This window comes from Lates calcarifer, unplaced genomic scaffold, assembly GCF_001640805.2.
Source record: "Lates calcarifer isolate ASB-BC8 unplaced genomic scaffold, TLL_Latcal_v3 _unitig_4812_quiver_1260, whole genome shotgun sequence".
NCBI lineage: Eukaryota > Metazoa > Chordata > Actinopteri > Centropomidae > Lates > Lates calcarifer.
Genome location: NW_026117122.1, coordinates 2819 through 24982, shown reverse-complemented (window position 1 = coordinate 24982; position 22164 = coordinate 2819). Strand labels below are relative to the sequence as shown.

Genomic DNA, 22164 nt, shown 5'->3' with positions numbered 1-22164 from the left:
AGTCTTCCAGAAATCTAGAAAACAGATGGTTAGCCCAGTGACAATAATGTCATGGCAGTACACAATAGTTACAAACTGGTGCTAGCCGGGTAGCGTCTTAAAGCTTAGAAATGGCTTTCCATGGATGCTGATCTTAAACTATACAGTAACATCAAACAAATGAGCTCAAAGAGATTAATAGGGTGAGCAAAGCCTGGGTTATGATTCACTGGAATTTCTTGCACTCTACCTTTTCACTTTATACAGACTGGTTTTGTTTAGTGATGATATCAAAAATATTGAAAATTTGTAGGTTTAAGTCACTGATTAAATCCAAAAGCCAAACATTAGCTATTTCAGTATCTCTGGTGTGAGTATTTGTTGCTTTACTGTCTTTGTGCTCCCGCATTTTGGAAAATATATTTGCTTGCTGTGTTACCCATAGTAACATGAGGATATGGATACCACCTATGTGTGTCAAAAATAGTCTAGCTACATCGAAAGAGAAAAAGAGGAACACCATCAACTGCAAAGTTTTTTTTTATGTGATTACACGATAGAAAAAATAAAAATAAATTTAAAAAAAGAAAAAAAGATCATAATTGAACAGTTTCCCCTTGCATCTAGTCTTTGTGCAAAGCTAGGCTAGATGCATTTTGGACCTGCACTGTATGCAGAGAGATAAAACTGAGGGGAAATAAATCTTCTCATCTGACTCTGGGGAATGTAGCCCAAAAAAAAAAAAAAAAAGTTTCTTAAGTGGTGGAATGTTCCATTAGATGTGTGTTTCATGTCCAAGAAAGTGTTTTGTGTGAAAAATCTCTGTGGATTCTAATTGGTTCAGGCCTTCCAACAGACAACTGGTATAATAGGAATATGGCTGATTTTTCAATTGTACAAAACAGTTATTCATTAAAATAAACAGTATTATGTCAATTATAAGTGACAGTTATTCATGTATAGATACAAACCAGATTACAATAAAATTATATTTTCATGTCTTATGTTACACTGAGCTACATGATAGAAATTCTAGAGAAAAAATAGTGCAACAAAAACACTTGCAGATGATCAAAGGTGTTTGTGTCCTGATGGGCTGTGAGATACGACTACATAGACTCTTACCCCACTATGAAGGCAGCCCAGCATGTCTCCATGACTCTTGTTTCATGACATGGGCCATGAATAAATACTGTCTCTGAGAAAAGAGGAAAAATCTCTACTGTAGATTTTCCAAGAAACAAAGATACAGATAAAAGATAGATAAGAAAGAGAAAACAGCAAGATAAAAAGGAAGAGAGAGGGAGATGGTGATTGTCTGGTGTGGCTAAGAAACCCTTGACAGTTTTCTTTGAATACAGAGTATATAGTGTTTCATTGGTTGGAGTTGACTGCATATACTGTATACTGTACATGCACACATAAACACTCTTGGACACACACCTTAAACCCTCATAGAGATATTAGGACAGAATGACACTTGAATACAACCCCAAGTTATCAGTTTTCCTAATTTGCTACTTTGATCTGAGCCCATCTTTATCAAAGTTCCATAAATTATTCTTTAGAGAGTAAGTGATTGATAAAGTATTGCACATCCAAAAAGTTGAGACTTGCATGACACACTGTGAGAGACTCTAACCTGCCTGGTAAACTCCCACAACCTTTTTCACAACCTCACTTTTTAAAAGAAACTCATCAGGGTTATTTTCACCCGACTGACAAAGCTGCTCCAAAACCTCATTATCACAACACACCAACAAAAAGAAAACCAAACTGGAGCTAGGCAGGAAATTCTGCTGTTAGATAGAGTTCATAAAAGAACACACAAAAAGGGGGAAATTGGGAAAAAAAACATACAAATTTAGACAAAACTTGTATGGAAAGTGATTGCAACCAAAATCACTGTCAGCCTTAGTGCCCAGAGAATACAGGTAGGGTCACAGTGGAATTCACCTGCAGGCCCTTTGAAACAAGTGGTGCATTAAGCCTGGTGGTTAACTATCTGATAACTGCTTGCTAGCTGGGAATATGCTAACATTAGATAGCCACAATACCCCACAGCTGCTGGTTATCAGTTAGCCGCTAACCAGGAAAAAAGGTACTATATTCAAGAGCCATAAACTGTATTGTCAAAGTATAAACCGTGCTTCTTTTGTGGAGCAGTTCATATGGATCAGGTTTATATAAAATAAGATGGTGAGACAGTTAATATGGCGACCACCTGTATTTTGAAGTGTCTGTCTCGTTGTACCTTCAAACTCAGTATAGCGACGTCATTTTTTGTGTCACCAAAGTTCTCTACATGAAATGCCTGTTCCGATTAATTTTGCCTCCACAAGCTAAACTCAGTCTGCACTGAGATTCAGTCCAAATTCAGATTCAGTACTATCTCTAGGACACTAAGGTGATGCTCTAAAGCAAATCAAGAGACCTCTGAGGCTCTCTTAAATTTAGGGAGAATTGTAAGTTAAGAATTATTAGCTTTGTTTTTCATGTATGTCCACAATTTTATTCTAATTAGTTTGATAAATATGGGCCCACAGCAGTTGTCTGAATGTTGCAAAGGTGATGTGATAACAGCAATAAAGTTGAAAGGAGGAAATTGCTCACTCAAATTACTGACCAGATAGTTTTCCCAACAGCCATCTTATTGGAACAATGCTGTTTCACACACAAAATAACCAAACTGTGAGAAAATATTTGACCTACGCAGAGTTGAGATGGTGCATTTTGCTCTTCACTTGTTCTAGTGTCCAACAGGGTGCAACAAGTCCATTCAAGGGTTCGCCTCATAACAAGTTGGATTCTGTCAAGGATTCTGAGTAAGTGCATAGATGGAGAACGCAGAAGCAGTCTGTCCTGCTGAGTTACTGGCTCTTCTTTTTTAATTTTTTTTCCCCCTTAGATACAAGAAGCTGCAAATGATGACATGGGCTTGGTAAAGACAACAAAGAACAACATACCGCAGACCAGACACACATAGATAATGGGTTTAGCGCTGCGCTCCAGTTAATTGGATTGGACGGTGAAGAGCGTGGACGTCCAATGGGTCTGCCACACGGCTGACTCCACGTCATGTGACCTCAGCGAAGGCGATGTGATTCTATGGGGGAGGGGAGGAGAACATGAGAGTAAAATAAGAATAATGGAAAGAGGAAATTCAGTCTCCTAGAATCTTCAAATATATCTTATGAGAGAAGACTCCAAATAAAATAATAATTTAAGATGGCTTTCACAGCAGAAAAAAAAAACAAATCAAGAGATGCTTAAGTGAAAATTCTGATATATTTGGACCTGGTATTATTTCCCATAAATGTGGCAAAACAACTTGCCCAAGTTGACTGAGATGTAGATTCATGTGTTTGTTTTGAAGGATGTTGGAGGCTAGTGCAGTTCAATTCAACTGTATTGTGCAAATCATTATTTCCTTAAACCTACACAACAGAGGTGGCAAGAGCAAAGATAACACAACCCATAGAGTGACAGTGGCCTTATTTATGGAAAAAGCACCAGGTTGAAAAATAATGATATTTTCCTTAAAGCTAAGGAAATCCATAACTCCAAAACACACCATTATAGCACTGCAATCATTTTCATAGTCCTAAACATATATCAAAGCCTGATTAGCAACCATCACAGCATTTAAAACAATGCCAGCAAGAAGCAGGGGATGGTTGTTCACGGAGGCTAGGAGCTTTGATTTTCTAATCCAACCTCAAGTGTGTTTGGCTGTGGAGCAAGAGAAGTGGAGGAGGGAGGGTGAAGATGGAAGCCTAGAGAGTGTTTTTCTCTCTGCTACACTGCAAAGCTGAGGAGAGGGTTTCCTGTTCAGGCTATTCTCCTTGTCAGAAAAATGACAGCACTGGTTGTTTATTCAAAAGCTAAACCAACAACTGTTTATGGTTTATTGACAAAAGATACGCGGTGGATTCAAAATGGCTTCAACTCTGGAGACCATGGTTTACATTCTTACAGTGTTTTGTTGTTCAGGCATGAAGACTTGATTGTCACTTAAAAAAAATGCATTTTGGTTTACTAGACAGTGCATTAAAAAAATGTACCAGCTCATTTAAGAGTCAGTGACAGCAGGTCCTTTGATAGAACAAAGAATTGAAAAACTCTAAGGGTGACAGTGCAGGGTACTTGCTGTGCACACAGGAAGTTCATTGCATTTGAGAAAGCTCAGAATAGCTGAATTCTTGACATGTAAACATTCGATTACAGATTTAAGGAACTCAACTCAGCGTTGTCGTAATTCTTTTGTTGCTGTTGGAGCACTTTCAAGTCGCACCACTATCACCCCCATAGCTCCAATTTTAGCAGATAACTTTATTCCCACCTAAATTTTACAAATTTCTCCTTGTGCACACATTACAGTCATATAGTTTAAAAGGGATGCTATGAAACCTTTGCGTGGGTGTGTCCCTGCATGACAGGTAAATGATTCTTTGAGTTTCTCAGTCTAATTTTCTCATTTGAGGCTGCATGAAATGAGCCACTGCCACTCCAGCTAGTGTGCCAAATTCCAGTGGATGTGCGAGCAGAATGTTTCACACTCTGGCTCACACGTGACTGTGTTTTTTTTTTTTTTTTTCTGCTCTGCTATCTGTAAGCAGCAGATCTATTTTTGGAGTGATACAGAGATTGAAAAGTGTCTGTGGCGCTCTCTTGCTTTAATAGCATGTGCCAAGTCAAAGTGCTGTTGTCACGTTGACCATTGTTACGCCATTCTACCTACATATGCCACTTATAAAAGTCTGAAAATGGCAGAAGCAAACGCTATGTCACAATACGCTGGTGAGAAATGGTAAAATAATCCCACCCAGCAGTCTGTTGAGGTTGCTAGGTCAAGCCAATGATTTGTCCCCACGGGTGTTTGAGTAGCTTCCTTCTTGATATCATCCTGTGTAATGAGGATTAATGAACTGACAACATACTAATACCATATCCAATATCAGGCTGATACCACACTACAGCTGGCAGTGGAAGCTGAAAGATGACCCAGTTTTATACCATATCATAAATCCGATGTTACTGTACAACATGTGTACATTTTTATGTAAGGGAATTCTCCAGTCTGTCTATATTCGCTATGAATAACTCAACTAGCTCTGTGTTATCTGGCATGCTAGTTTACTTTTATGTTAAGTTTTTAATGAACTATACAACATACCGTATGACACACATTCTAAGCCGGTCATACATACAAATGAACTGATATAGATTTCATCCTATAGACTTTTCATTTGACTAAGGAGCGATATTAGCATTTATATTCGAGGAAATATCTCCTGCATGTGGTAGTTTTCTCATGTTGTGTTTCTAATAAAGCAAGCAATAATTCACCCTCCAAAACAAGAAAGTGTCATTTTCTCCTGGGTATTTCATTAAAGCCAACAAGCAATCGACTCAATCTTCTGCAAAGCAGATGTGTTCGCAACAACCAGATCAAATCATTAGCTCATTACACACATTAAAGTTTCGGGGAAATTATACTTAGCCAGTGATAAATATACGACTATGGCGTTTTCCACCCGGGCTCAGCATGTGGTAGGGACATAAAGTGAAATCATTCCACTCCACTAAAGAAGAAAAAATAACAAAATAAAAGCACAAGATTCATTATTTTGCTACTTAACGGTTCCTTCCTGCCGTGGCATTTTGTTCACTGTGGCTTGTTTAGCTTCCAGGCATCTTGAGCTATTTTTAGCGCGGGCAATTTTCCACCGAGCCTGCCGTCACCGAGGTGAGAGTGTGAGATTTTCTGCTCTTTGTCAGACAACTGAGCACAGGCTCTTTCAGCAGGAGGCTGTGAATTGAATCATCAGATAGAAGCTGTGTATTTTCTACATTTCACTGCTAAATGCGTATCTTGTTAGAGGATGAGAGAAGGGAACACAGCAGGATAGAGTAAAGAGAAAGACATCACTCTGGGATTCTAAAATCGGAAGTTGTAAGAGATTTCACCCAGATGCAAAGAAAAAGCAGAGAAACTTCAACCGAACATGCCAGATACTCTGGACAGAGTTGGGTTTGGCTGAATCAGCCTCATCCTCTTTTTGGCTTCGCTGGATACAAACCAGTTTGGTGACTGTGGAACAACAGGGCTACCAGTCCAACAGATGGGCAGACAGTGGGCCACAGGACCAGGGTCTGACCAATATATAAATGCTCAAGGAAAATTCCACTTTATTCCATCTTGCTTCTTATTATTGCAGATCTGAAAACGCTGTCGTCACTGAAATCTGGGAACATGGTGACATCACCAAAAATAAGTCTGACAGGTCAACATGAGCAACGAGCAACGCAAGCAGTCAGATGATCAGACAGGTTGGGATCGAACAGTTTATCTAGATTATTCAACCTACTTTATCTGGAGGTCAGACTTGAAATAAGAGCACCACTGAGCAGGAAATTTAAAAAAAAAAACAGCTTAACCTTCTGTACACACTCAAAAACAGTTAAGAAACAATTATCTACCTGTACTGGACTATGGTGGTTTATTTATATGCATACTCCACTACCTGCGATTCAGTCATTAGATTTTTATCAGGTGACAGGACTCATGAGTGAGACTTAAACAGGAGTGTAGTGATAAGAGACCTGCCCACTTTACAATAGATTTAAAAGCCTATATACTTTACATTTCCTCTGCAGTATAGCAAACTCATTGCCTTAGATCTTAGGACTTTCCTGTTGTGGAGGTTCCCAAACAAAAATAATTAGATTTCTCCCTGTACCTGCAACAGTTAGATCTGAGTGCAGATCTCTAACCAGGCCTTTTTACTGTATATATCGTTTTTTAAGTACATTTTGGGGGAATTTTTTATGTCTTTATTACAGATGTAGACAGTAAAAAGATGACAGGGAGTGAGGGTGGAGAGATGGTGAAGGACATATAACAAAGGCCCACATCCAGAAACAAACCAGTTAGAGGTCTTTCTTTGATCCTTTAACATTTGTATTCTTCTCTTTCTCATCCTGTATTTATAGTTTAGTATGTCTGTCTTAAGCCCCGTTTGGACTGGATTTATGTCTGCGATGGAGTGATTTTAACATTACCTGACCAGGTCAACTCAGTAATAATTACAGCTGCAATTGCCTACTCTTTTTTTCTGTGAACCAGATGGTCGTCCTAACACTTTGGATGGGATTATATCAGTATGTGTTTCATGTCTGAGTGCTAATAACTGACTGAATCATGATTCAGAAAAGGAGTACAATTTTGCTCTCCTTCAACTCTCTGGCACCCCATCTCTCCACCCCCTGGGAAGGCCTTTGGCTTTCTTTTTTGGCTTTGTTCTGCTGAATGCCAATGTCTAGCACAGACCATATCCTGTAATTTCCTGATGGTTAAAATGCTGTCTGGAACAATGAGTTAAATTGCAGAGGAGCACAGTGAATATTTCATTCTCCATCTCCCTCTGTAATGTTAACCCTGTCCGAATGAGGTTTTAATAATTTGTCCTCTGTATAAATAAAGGTCGAAAGGAAAATTAATGAACGAGAACTTTGTGAGTGCAGTAGGTCAAAAAGGAAGCAGGAAGTGAGTCTGCAAATTGTGATGGATGTTTACAACAGTATAGCCAATGATTTTTATTCAGCTCTTTTTCTCTTCCAGATAAGTTTATCTAACCTGGGGGTTTGTTTTCAACCTGTCTGATCATCAAACTATTTGCATGGCCAACTATTCATCTCAGCCAATAAAGTGGTGAATACAATATTGTGATTATTAACAGAAAAAATAAGGCCCATGTTGTAATAAACCAGAATTATCTTTTAATGCCACAAATATTATTTTTAGATGAAACAACTGGCTGATATCATGTGCTGTTATTAGTATTAAACGTCTCTACCTGTCACTGAAAGCAGTTTTAATAATAACACTACCCACATGTCCATACACACGTTGAATATGACCAAAATGACTTAATTAGAGCAGGAAATTATCTCTATGGAGACAACCACTGAGTATTGTATTGAAAGAAGTGTTGAAAAAATGGAATCCTATCTTTTGAGCATGCTCAGCCTAGTTATTGCTCCAACAGCAGACAACACAGACAAAAACATATGTTAACCCGGCAGGTCACAGAGGTTCAGTGCCTGATTTGCTCCATTATATGCTGATCTTTCAAATATAGGGAAGACACATCATATCACCTCACAGGCACTTGGATGTTCAACAGCAGAACAACCACTGTTCTTACTGGTGATACTGTTTTTCACTAATTCATGTTAATTGCTGTCAATTTTAAACCGTTTCAGCGGGTTGAAGATTTGGTTTTCAGCCAGCTTTAGGAATATTTGAACACTGGCATAAACCTGGTATTACTTCTTGTGGAATGAAGCTTTTCAAGGCACACTGAATCAACACTTCTCATATGTGTATTATCTTCTACCATGTGGTACTTAATCCTGCGTATTTGTGTTCCCACATGGTTCTAACCGTGTAAGACAGCATCACCATAAGTCCCTCTAATGATAGCATTTGTCTCAGAAGGGCGCAGTCAGGAAAAGGAACAGATTGATCTCTCTCTGTACTGCACTGTTTATCTGAATGTGAATAAAGAGCTGAAGTACTTAAAAGACAAATAAATGGGAATGACCATAATGCCGCTGAAAATATTTCCTCCATTCTAACACAACATACTCTAAACCTGACTAAATTTGTTGCACACACAGGTTGAGTGACAGGATTGCACCTAAAACAAGGATCTAAATATCTGATTGTTGTAAAATCAAAGGAGGTCAGGGTGGGTTTAGTTTAACACAGGAGTTCATTTCCTGTTTCCCACCAATATTCAACCTTTTTCATTTAACCAGTACCTATTTTAACTGGAACTATGGGATTTTCCAACATTAATGCCTTGACCAAACCAAAACCGTAGCAGGGACACATCAGTTTTGTCCTGTCCATAGTGGTGCAAGTTCAGAAAATGGGAATATGGGTCACCAACTGTGACATTTTGGGATGTATTTGAGAAGAGGAGAACATGCATGGTGTATCTGATTCCATTCATCAGTCTCAGTGGTTGGGCAGTGCACAAGTCTTACAAAGGGTCTGCTAACTTGTGACTGATTTCTCTAGTTCCTTTAAAACACTATCTGGCAAATCTAACATAGGACGGAGGCTGGACCAGACCTATAGCACAATATCAGCCAGTTGTACCAGACAGAAAGATAACTAGAGTTGTGTCCAGGGATATCTGGCAGAGCTCAGATCAAACCTCTTCATAGTTTGTTGCCTTTTTTTCCTGAGACGCTGGAACCAATCGAGACCCCGCAGCCAGCGCAAGAAGGCTAAGAGACGGTCCTTGATGTACCAAGACTCTTCATCTTCATCATCCGTCTCCTACAACATATGTATGTTTGTGTGGTGCACAATGGGTAACATCCAACATCAACATTTTAGTAGTGCTACCTGTACCCTTAATTATGACTGTTGGGTGCCGTTGTGTCAGACAGAGTTTGCTGAATATCTTAAAAAACACAATACTTTCAATCACTTGAATGATTGATCAAACTAATTCTTTGAGCTCGAAATGGAAGCACGTGTATGATCCTACTCAACAAGTGAAACTACCTGCCTTGCTCCAGTGTACCGTGTTGGCACTGACACTGATACCAGCATCATGTGTCATACAGTGCTGAGTGATTGCAGGTGACACCTGTCAGGTCACATTTGACTTGACTTAACCTTTGCTGCCACAACAAATGTCAGAAGTTTTGTTTTTTAGTGGAGATTAAAATGCACTGCATAACCTTGTTATCTTTAAAAAAAAAAAACATTGATTCACTGCTTATTTGGCGTGCCAAACATTCTTAACCTTCCAATCAGTGGTGTTATATAATACCCTTAACTCAATCCAGATTGTTCTGCGATACAGCATTAACTATGCTTTCGTTGGCACAAGCAGAGATATGATAACAAATAAAACATGTTGATGGTTTTCATACAAACTGAGGATTTTGCAGCTATGTTCAGTATCATTTTGTTTTGGCAGTGAATACGTTGTTAATACATTATCAGGACAGCATTACATTTCTTATGAAACTTTTTTGCTAGCGCATATAATAGCTGTATATGAGTGTAACTTTTAGGACTTTACATTCTCACACAGCAGTTAGTCTTTTGGATGGCAAAGAAATATCTTGGTAACAGTGGCATCAACAGCTGCATCAACTTCAGTTGAATGGATTTTCTTTAAGTATGAGTATACCTCATACGGGCATATATTATTCCAACATGAACTTTAACCACAAAAAAGTGTGTATTCTGAAAGGGTTATGGCTTGTTTTGCTGTACTGACCTGTGAGGCGATGTACTTCTCCAGAGGACTCTCCACTCGGCCCATGTTCAGCATGGCTGTGTTGGGCCGCTGCTCCGCTGGTGACTCCTCGCTCAGCAGTAACTTGCCTTTGAAGTTGTGGACCACGCACACCACCTACAACACACACAGCAAATATGATACACACACAAATGAAAATGGACCTACAGCCAAGTGATATATACACACACACACACACACACACATACCAACACAGCAGAGAATGGGGATGTGTGTGTAACTGAATTTCAAGGACTGACAGAGATTCCTGAGTGGTTCGATTGGATTAATAGAGTAACCCAAGTATGTAGGTCACATATGTGTGTACTGACTTTTTCCTGGGGGTACTACTGCACCTATGATGGATGTGGGTGTTGCATGAGTTCCTCTAATAAGGACCAAAACCTGGCTTTGAGGTTCAAAATGAAATAAGCAACTTCAAGTTGGGTGAGCAGAGAGGAGATACACAGAAACTCTGAGGGCTGGAACGCCGTGGAGTGTGTGTGTGTGTAATAAAGCTCACTAGCAAACTTGAGAAAATCATTAACCATGAACATCCAATCAGTTTTCTGTTCTTGAGTTTTGTTCCATTAAACTGGGAGTCAAACTCTGAATCTTTGGAGGCTTATCTCCTTTTATTCCTTTCAGGGCAGTATGTGCAACTTTGTTTTACTTAATTCAGAGAAATTGTATATAAAATTTTAGGCCAATCACACATCAGAAGAGATGTCCAGGTGTTCTCTATTTGTTTTTAACCTGCGATGAAACACTGTTAAACTGTTGAACCAGGAAATGAAGGTGCTAAAATGTATGAATGATGTATAAAATGTCTGAGCCATTTACACCAACTGATGATAATTCTATGAGCTGATGGCTGTACATATTGTACCATCTGACCATGTCTGAAGGTAAAGTGTTTGTAACTGTTACAAATGGCCGCGCTCGTGAAAAGCCTGCAGTCATGGAGAGGGGCAAAATGCAATAAATTGCAGGAATAGAGAAAACAGTTCTCTCTTTCAGACAGTCTCTACTCGAAGACATACATAACACTGCATCAATCAATCAATCTTCAAGACAGAAGAAAGAGAAGAAGAGAACCCCAGCAACTTTCACACTTGACACACCTGACACATCACTGTCTAAATTGGGCAACACTTCTTCACGCAGTCAGCACAACAGAACAGTATAACTCAAACTCAACCAGTTTTGTACATTTTCAGATACTACTGCAAAAACAGTTGAATTTACATTCAATCCATCAAAAACATAACAACAACAATTATTGTGAGGAAAGGAAATAAAGCCTACTGAAGCATAATGCAGCCTTTCTGATTCACTCCTGTAAAAAATACTGTAAGGCAACACAATCTGTGCTGCAAAGAAAGATGTTATTCGTTTATTTTAGCTGTAATGGAATCTTTGTTTAGGCAAAAATCAAATCAAATCATATCAAATCAAAGCTACATAATGCTACCTGTTGAGTCATTATGTAATGAGTGATTTATAGTGACTGCTGGGAGATAAATGACGTCAGTGCTCTGCTGCAAGAGTTGATCCTGACATGTATATGAAGTGTTGTGGTTGCATTAGTGCATGTCAGGTGTTAGATTAACTTGTGGTTAGAGCAGTTTTGAAAAAGTGAACTTAGTATAAAGATATGAAGCAATCTGAGTGCAATTTGATAAAGTGATGCAATATTGCTTCAGAGACAATCACTGCATTACAGATGATAACAACACAAGCCAGATAGCACGGATGGAGATAACAGGCTAATGACTGAAGTAAATAAAGACTCAGGTGGCAGCAAATTGCACACTGATATGTGAGGTGTGTTTATAGCCTTAGGATCCTATGACAGCCGAAATATTTCATCATATTTTTCTGTCTGAGCATCTATTTCCTGGTTTTTACTCTGAATTAAAAGGACCCATTTCTGGGTTTAATTCCCAACACCTAAAACCAGACTGTTATGCACCACAACCCATCTGCAGACCCTTTAAAGGCTTTATTGCTCACAATATATCAGCTGTCTCCAGGGGAGATAATTTGTACATATATAAAAGCATCCCTGCAAAGCCAAGACTGGGCCAATCTGCTCTTTGATTCACTGTTTTCTGTGATAATGAGAGCTATTTGTTTCAGGCAGCCATGTTAAAATGAGAAGAGAGGAGAAGAGAGATAGTTTATCCGGTATTAAAAGACAGACTTTGTATTTTCTTATCTCTGTCCATCACTAATGGCACTGTAGTGTTTTTAACCAGGGCCAACATTAATGGAGGTCTGTGGAGAGAGGCTGAGCAAGGCGTTATCACAGACCCGCTCTCTCTCAAAGCCCCCTAGTCTCAGCAAAGAAAGTATTGGCCTTTCTCTGTCAAATACAAAATAAAGAAACAGGATGAGAAAGGAAAAAAAAAAGAGGGAGAGATTATCTTTTTCTGCTGCTGCTTTCTTTCAGCTGCTGCTAGGAAACATGCTGTATCAGGGGGCCCACTCATCATCACTCTGTGTGTATTTCATGATAGTGTGCAGCACAGCTGTGAGGGCAAGACAAGCTTTGATATATAGTTTTTTCATGAAAAAACACAGGCTATATAAAAAGCATGTGCAGCCACACAACCGAGACTGACCGACAGCAATTACGTGTAAATCTAACTCCATTATTTTGCTGTTTGGAGTGCAGTTGAACTCTGTGACCCTGTTGAATGTTGTCCAGGTAATCTCTTTGATACCACTGGATCGTTCTTCATCTTTGGCTAATTCCACTTTTATCATCAGGCCAAATATAGTAAGGCTTTTGTTTGGTGGATGGATTGTTTACAGAGCATGTATGGAAGAATGATTGATAACCACTGATATATAATCATATAGGCTCTTCAAAAAGCTCAGGAATAAATGGAGAAGGGGTTATAATTTCACTTATTATTATCAAACATAATTAACCTAAATGGTCTTGATAAAGGTCACTGATCAAATTAATTCAATAAATTAAAAAATGACTTTATATATAAGTCAATTAAAAAAATGAAGCTGAGAAATAGCTTTTTTCTTTTTTGCCATGTTAACGGCATGGCTGTAGACATATCTGAGCTGAAGTATCTCAACAACTACTGGGTGGAGTGCCATTAAATTTAATACAGATATTGCTGGCCAAATTTTTCACTTCCAGTAAATCGCTTAGTCTGAGTTGTATCGTTGTTGCATCTCAAACTCTACTGAATGGATTGGCACAAAAATGGATACATGTCCGTGGTTCCCAGATGGCAAATCCAACTGACTGGGTGATCACCTGACTTTTCATCTAGCTCCAATATGATACCTGAAATATCAGCCACAATTGTAGTTGTTTGGTGCTAATTAGCTATCATTAGCATGCTAAATTAAGATGGTGAAAATGTCTTTTAAAAGCACTGCTGTGCCCACATTATAGAGCTGGCATGGCTTAAGAAATATGGCCAGTCCTCCATAGACACAGGTAGGTTTGTGATTTGGCTTTGGGGTCCTGCTTTGTTGTTACTAACTTTCTATCTCCGGCAGTGGAGACCACCCTCTCTGCTGCAGTGGTTTGAGTTATTAAAGATACAAGTTAAGACAAAAACTAATGATTTTCATTATGACATATGAAGCATATATATATAAGAAGGAACTACATGTCATCCATTTTTTTGTTGTATATAAATTGGGCATTTCAAATCTCCCAAAACCCTTTCAGTTCATTATGTTATCAACAACCTATAATAATCTGTTATTCACTCCTATTGGAAGCCTATTAGGAGGGAGGGAGGAATGTGAGGTCAAATAAGTCCCCAGCTACTATGTGAGAATTACATTACATAGAATTGTAATACCATCATTTCCGACAGCTCAACATCAACACAATGTGCCATATCACACGCTCTTTTTTGGATCTCACCAGGAAAGTGGCAATGGCTGTGCCGATGATAAAGCCAGCGATGACGTCCGACCAGTGGTTGCGGTATTCAGCCACACGGTTCAGACCGGTGAGGAAGGCCAGACACATGAGCCCGAGAGACAGCACCGGTTTGGCCAGACGAGTGCCTTTCGCCTGCACCGTGCAAGTCACGTACATCTGCCGGGGAGGAGAGAAGCAATGATTAGATCATTTGAATTTTTCAACATCCTGTAAAATCACTGACTCTGTTCCTTTCTGCCTTCATTGGCCACATATTAACTTAGTCTTACCCATGATTCCAAACTATATTTTCATACCACAGATCCACACTTTATACTATATACGTCTGTTCAGCAACAATTTGTCAAAGCAGGAGAATGACACTTATTGGTTTGACAGCTGTTGTAAAAAGACTGGGGCGTTTTGCTCATAAAGGCCGTGTTAGTGTGTGTAGATGACTGCAGAGAGCAGCAAGTGTCATGTGATGAAGGAAACTTGACAACATCTTCTCTCTCTACATCCAGGTAGCAGTTTATCATTCTTGCCCACCCTGACCATCACTTTCACCAGTTAAAATGACTGTGCATCCAAGTTTTTAAAAATCTTGCTCTTACAAAATCTTCGCACGGTAAGTATAATATTGTTGTTTTATGTGTTGTATTGTGATTTTAGTATGTTTAATGTACATACATAAAGTACACACTAATTTTCACAGCGGCGCTGAGCGTTGGCACGGGTCAAAAATCGTGAAGTGCAAAATCACAAAGAGAAGAAAGGAAAAGAACAAGTGAGAGAGGACAGGGAGGAAGGGTTGACAATTGTAGGATAAACAGAAGACAGTATGAGACTGACAAAGAAAAGCCCACATCTGGCTTTATCTAGTCAATAATGCGAGAGAGAGAGAGAGAGAGAGAGAGAGAGAGAGAGAGAGACAGAAGAAAGAGAGAGAGTGTGTGTCAAGTGGGGAGATAGGGCCTGCAGCACCATCCTCCTCTCCTCCTCCTCCTCCTCTTATTTCTCTCTCCTCTCCTGACCATCTGGGCCTCAGATGAGCTGCTGTAAATAATACATCATTATCATAAGGCCTGTGCACTAATCTCTGAAGTTACAGCACAATCAGAGAGCACGCTGTAAAAATCACTTTGTTTCTTACCATTACATCAACATCACTCGCAGTCATTCAGTCAGTTCCAAGTCATGGGCTTTATCGCAGCTGAAATCCTTTCACAAAAATGCTCTGAACTTAGCTTCTCAAGAGACATGAATTATCATGAAAATCTTTAACATGGCGAGTAACCGACGAGAACGATCATATAGGTCTCTACCGTCTGATGCGACTCATAGGAGAATCTCCTGAAATAGCACCCCAACAGTGGCGGGTGTACTGGACAGTGGTTGTCATGGTTACAATAATAAACACTCAGTTAAGCTCATGGTTTGGCTAGATTTGGATACAAATGGTTCGATTGAGGTGATGACCATATGATCATAGTTTGGGTTAAAATAAGTACCGTCTTAAGATTAGAAAACCTTTGTTGTCATGGTTACAATAATAAAAACATGGCTAAGGTTGTTTGTTAAGGTTGTCTGACAATTAAATGTAACTATGGGTCTTAATGAGCTGCTGCACAGACGTCCTATGGGACCGTTTTTTACAAGAGGGCAGTCTCGCAGTAGCTCATATCCATGTTGGCTGATCTAACACCTTCAAGGATAAGTCTGGTGATGTTCTGTATTTTTCTTGTTGTAAACAAATCCCATGCGTAGAGCCAAACCAACAATGAATTTATCCTACTAACAACTATTGTGTGTGTGTTTCCAAAGCCTGATACATCTTATTTTTCTGTGCCATAGGGCTCCATTGTTCAATGCCCAGCATCTGTAATAATGAGAAAATGCGATGAAATAAGGGAGTGTTAAACTCTCTCATGTTACAACCTTTACAGACCTTTGACCAGTTATGTGACATTTATGGAGGATAGAGAGAGGAGCCTCTGGTACTGCACTGTTAACCAAAGCTGTGGCTCTCCCTGCCAGCTGAAATGCCACAGAACAGCCTGCAGCTCTGCAGGTGGAACAGATGCACCAAACAATAACTATATATATATATATATATATATATATATATATAATTTATTTACAGTGCGAGTCATTTTCATTTGAATGAGTGTATTTTGTCTAACAGCTGTAGACCTATGAGTCAGCATGACTGGGCTGATTTCTCACATATACAAAGTCAGACAGTGCATTTTTCACACACTAAATCTCTAGCCAGAAGGTCTCATAGAAATGCATTTGCAACACGAGTAGACATGTTTTACAGGGAATAAAACATCAACAGTGGAATTTCTTGAGTAGCAACCTATTGATGCACGCATGGTAATATCCAGCCCAGCCTTTTTAGTGCCATGATATCAACCTTGGAGAAGATGAAGGAAGAAGGGGCAGAGAGAGAGAGGAAGAGAGAGAAAGAGAGAGAGAGAGAGAGAGAGAGAGAGAGAGAGAGAAATATAGACCCAAGGAAACATCTATGTTTGGCTCTAATCACTAATCTGTTGTGTTGAGGCAGCAGACAGCCTCTAAGGGCCTAATTGTATTTTTTATTAGTGCACAATCTCCTCCAAGGCCAGATCAAATGTTTCCATTTCTCTCTTTGCATTTCATTTATTCTCCATTTCTTTTGATTATTCAGTACTAAATATATATATATATATATATATATATATATATATATATATATATATATCATGTTGCACTGTAAAATGGCTGCGTAGCAGAGTGGTTTGAGAGTGCATTCTGTAAGGTTCTGTATATACTCCCTCTCCATTAGCAGGTGAATGAAGGTGCTGTGAGACCTGTAGAGCTTAATTAGGTCCATTTTCAAACAAATTCAGTCTAGTACAACAGTCCTGCAATAAATCCTCCCTTCATGAAGGTTATAATGTTCAGTTTTTATTGATATTGCTTTTGAGAGGTGTTAATTCAATAGCATGATCATTTTGAAATGGACTGCATTAAACAGAATGGTGTCCCTTGTTATTATTTATTGACCTTCTCTCAGCAATATAAATGGAAACAACATAATAGAAACACTGGCCCATATGGAACATTACAGTTCGACAGCACAACAAACTGCTTCTTCCAAAATGATTATAAATACTCCAGGACTGTGTAGGTTTAGCTAGGTGTATAATAAACTACCAGCTGAGTGTATTTGATAATCCAGCAGCTGCAATATACAACCAAGAGCAGATGCTGATTGTGAACACGTTAAAGTTCCAGCAGTCATCATGTTTTCCCTAGTAGACAATTAGAATTGACATCACAGTGATCCATGCGTTAACCATCTGCCATTGAAAACCACTGTAGCGCTATAAACAGAATGAAATGAGAATAAAACACTCCCGTCTACTTTTTATTGCTGAAGTTACACAACTATAAAATTTAACCCGATCAATCTCTATCACATCATGTTGATCACCACAGCCACATGTCTGTCTGTAATAACATTAACAATGCTGAGCTCCAGGTAGCACTTTGGCTAGACTTACTGGGTAATAACAAAAAAATAAGATGAGTCACATTTTTGTTGCCTTGGTTACACTGTGTTTTGGAAAGGATTGGTAAGAACGGACGGTCCTGAGGGAGTTATTAGCTAGGCCTACACCTTTTAATGGAACTGTTTTCCATGTATCTGTCTCCAGCACGTCTGCTGATTTATCTAATCATAACCATCTAAGTTTGATATGCACATAAACAAGGTGTGTCTGTCGTGCATAATTGTGGCTTGACAGAGACATCATTGCTCCATTTAGAGTCAGCAGAGGGACCAGATATCTGCTACTTCAAGGTGGCTAAGAGAGGCTAAGGATACTGTGGAATACATATGTTGGTGAGAATGACCTGCGAATCTTTATTCTGTCTTGCTTACAATGACAGTAAGATTATATATTGCCCGTGTGATCACATAACAGCTGGATGAAGAATGTAAACAATGTATAATGAGAGTTTTCTTTGACTTCACCAAATAAGGTGAGCAAAATATTATTATGGAACAAACGCATGCTGAGCCGTCGACCTGCTCTGAGCAGGCAGGTAACAAACTGTGCCAGAGAGACTCATTCTTGGCACCAAAATTCCATTGCATTGCCACACCCTCTATTGTGCCTGTCCTCCCACCGGGGCTGCATGGTGAGTCATGAAGATACCAAACTGAAAATCAAAAAATGATCAGTTCACACCTGCACAAATTAGAGCCAAATAATTACTTCAGAATATATTGATAAATTTCACACACCCAGCTCCAGTTCAGCTATTTATTTTTTTCTAACCGAGTTGAAGAAGAACTCTGTGAGTTTGTGTGTGTGTGTTGTAAGTCGACCTTGATGATTTTCTCAGCAGCATTTAGTTTCCAGCACACTACAGGTTTTGTGAGTGCCCTAAGGGAGGTTATATTTGTATTTGTTGTGATGTGATCAGTGTGTATCTGTGGCCTTTGGCCTCATGTTTGAACACAACCACTGTCCCTCAACATATATGTGCAGGTTCCTACTCCACAGTTATGATTCATGTTACTTACAACTGTCAGCTTGGACTGGTCATACTGTGGTGTGTGTGTGTGTGTGTGTGTGTGTAAGTGTGTCTGGGTCAAGGTGACTTCTCCCTGTAAGGGCTTGTGGCTTGTATGAGCTGTCACATACTATTAATGTTATACTTAGATGCACAGAACAACCTGCTAGTTGACCTCTGTACAACCTACCCACCCACTCACATAAACACACATACACATCATGTATAGTATCTTTTAATGTCTCTCAGTTGGACCTCATTTGACCTGAGACTTCCCTGGTCAACCTGATTTGTCTTAACAGCCTTTGCGAGCCTTTCATAAAGGTGCACGCTCTAACCTATATTTCCCATTTAATGTCAGACATTAGCAGCTGTTGGCATGCTCACTATATCAGAGGCTTGTCAGCTAAATGGAGAGTGTGACATGAAAAATTCAATCTGGGGAGATGAGGCTGAGCAGCTCGTCCTCCGCTCTGTGATGTGTCTGACATCAATCTCTCCGTCTTGCCAAGTTCAAATGGTGTCCTGCGATATTACTGAGGGGAAGCTGCTCACACAACCGCTATGCAGTTGAACCAGCACAGCCTGCTGTGTTGATAAATTTAAGCTGATTTAAAGGGAAATTTCAAAGAGATATTCTCTGGGCTTGACTAAGTTAGTTTTATGACACAGATCAGATATTAACCTTTTATTTCAAATGGTATCACATCCAATCAAATCATAATGGATGCAATGTATTTTTATTTATTGTAGTCTAATACATGATTATAATTGTGAATGATGCGCACAATTATGAATAGAACATTATTTAATTCCCTTAATATCCAACATGGATTTATTTTCAAAGCTACAGAACAACTTTTATCGTATTTTATACCATACTTGGTAATGTAGCAGTAATATTTGAGCGTCTTGGTGTTTATAGTTATATGTAAAATTTACACATTAGATGAGGACATGTGTGAGCCACGGCTTGTGCAACACATTTTGCAACATTGCTCAGGATATGACAGAGGCATGGAGAAGATTTACGCACAACAGACCCTGTGAATTGTTATTCCTCATAACTGCAGATACTCATGCATGACATGCTGTCACATGCATTCGTGACTTTCTTATCATTATTGACGCGTGCAGGAGGACATATTTCTATATTTCACTATACAAATCAAACAACACTGCTTTCAAAAATTCCAACTTAAAAAGAAAATGTAAAGAAATAATGTCACAGTAAAATGCAGCGCTGCCCACACTGAGCAGAATACCATGGCAACAAACAAACTGAAGCTGAGGGACTACAAAACAAGCTGAGACTCTCACAGCTGGATGGCTGAACGCCTACAGACAAACGCAGTCCTATCACACAGTCAACACACACTCTGTCTCTGTCAGTCTATAGAAGCCACTTTCTATAATCAATACCCAACAACAAGCATTGACACCCACACCCTACCAGCACGGTGCTACCGCACACACAACATGCAACTGTTGAAAAGAGGGAAGATGACATGTCTGTTAACTTATGCTTGATATGCTTCAAATTTTGTGATTTCAATATCAATTACTACATGTTTCCGTCAACAGTGTTTAAAGGAGCGGTTGAGGATTTTGAGAAATATATTTTTCTTTTTGAGAAGGAGATGAAAAGCTTGTTTCAAACATGTGTAGTGACACAGGCTGTGATCTCATGCTTCTGCAACGACAAAGGTCAGCAAATGTTTTCATAACCAACAGGAATGAGTCACAAAGATTAAATAACAAGACTAGGTTGTTAATAAAACTGTCATGTAAGGACATGTTCTGATGACAAGTCATTCATATTTCTCGGTCTTGGTTGCAGCTAAAAAAGTGACACAACCTTAGATTCAGGCCGTAACATTACAATAAGTAGTTATGAATCTCCACATTACTGTTACATTACCATTTGAATGGGGTAATTACAGCCTCATTTCGATAAATCCTCGGGTTCAGCGGATGTTGCGTGGCTGTGTTTGGCCCTGGCATTGCTGTAATGACCGAGACAATGAGAGTTTGAAGAGGGGTAATCATCATCTCCTCAAAGCTTCAGGGTTGTGTCAGTGTGTGCGTGCGTGCCCTTGCTCTGTGTGTGCAAACTGCATGTATGCCCTAAACGCAGAGCTGTACACACACACAATGGCCTTTGCTAAATGACCTAGATAACAGAGGCAATCTGCTCTCCCTATTGTGCAGGGAGTCACTGATGGTCCAAATCTGTGCATCCATCGCTCATGGGCACTCGGGCAGACGCTGACTCTCTGACACAGAAAATCAAAGCAATCAGACCATCAGCAAGAATCAGAAGCCTTTCTGGGAATGTTTGATTTGTGTGCTGTGGTTAAAGGATAAATCCACAATAAATGACAGGGGCATAAATCTGCTGCTGCTCTGCCCTCCGTGGGTTCAGACTTCTGGCCACAGAAATGAAAGAATGCAAGGACACTGGAAAAATATTATCAAGTCAGATACTTGAGTTAAAGAGCTGATCTTTTAAGACAGATAGATGGATTGGATTGACAGAAAAATATCTGCTCTTTGATGAACAGAATCCAAGAAGGAGCAAAAATTCTACTGAGAAAACTAGACATATGAAACATGGTAAATCACAGTCTATATCTCTTATTGGGAACCTAACAAACCAGCCTTGGATTAAAACTCTATTTTCTGTATTCTTTTCAGCAGAATATTTGTTTTTTTTCCTTGTCTGTTTGAATAACTATCATTTAAGTCTAATTGCTGTTGTTGGGCTTTTAATGACATCTGTTTATAAGATGTGATTGCACTGTTTTGTTGCAATGCTTTCTGTTTCATTGGGTCCTAATTGTGATGCCCAGACTATAAATATTTTGACAGCTACACCTTTTTTTTTGTCTGTTTTGTTTTTCAGAATCCTGTGCTTCTGCTGTAATATGAAATACCATAATAGATACCACATTTAACTGTCAAGTGTGTGTGAGATATAGGCCTTTTACAAAGTGCCCGAATTACAAGGGTTCAAAAGTGTTTTTTTTTTTCTTACACCTATGGTACAGAGTGGTGATGGGCCTATGTCAATTGAATCAAGTAAACACATGTATTTGTAGTTGTTATTAAGGTTATCAGTAGAGAATTGATAATACTGTATGTGATACCATGTGTGCTTTAGTCTGAAATCAGCCTGTAATCTCTTATCGTACCTCTGCTGCTGCGAATGCCACAGCTGTTTTATTTTATCTTATATTAAGTTGATTTGTAAGACAAACGCATTGTCAGATAGTGCCAATGAATAAAATATTTTGCATGATAACATATTGCTTTGTCACTATGTGACTTTGACTTATGTCCAGTCTAAATAGCTATTGCACTCCTTACTACACT

The 22164-nt window shown here is 39.1% G+C and overlaps 1 protein-coding gene across 1 annotated transcript; it reads right to left on the bottom strand.

Annotated features, from left to right (window-relative positions):
• Positions 1-503: 503 nt before the first annotated feature.
• On the bottom strand, positions 504-14397 carry LOC108902345 (phospholipid phosphatase-related protein type 5-like; the record flags this gene model as incomplete). Its single annotated transcript, XM_018704200.2, has 3 exons — positions 504-3085; positions 10293-10427; positions 14221-14397. Coding segments are annotated over 3 exons (342 nt in total), but the record flags the coding sequence as incomplete, so codon positions are not given.
• Between the last annotated feature and the right edge of the window lie 7767 nt (positions 14398-22164).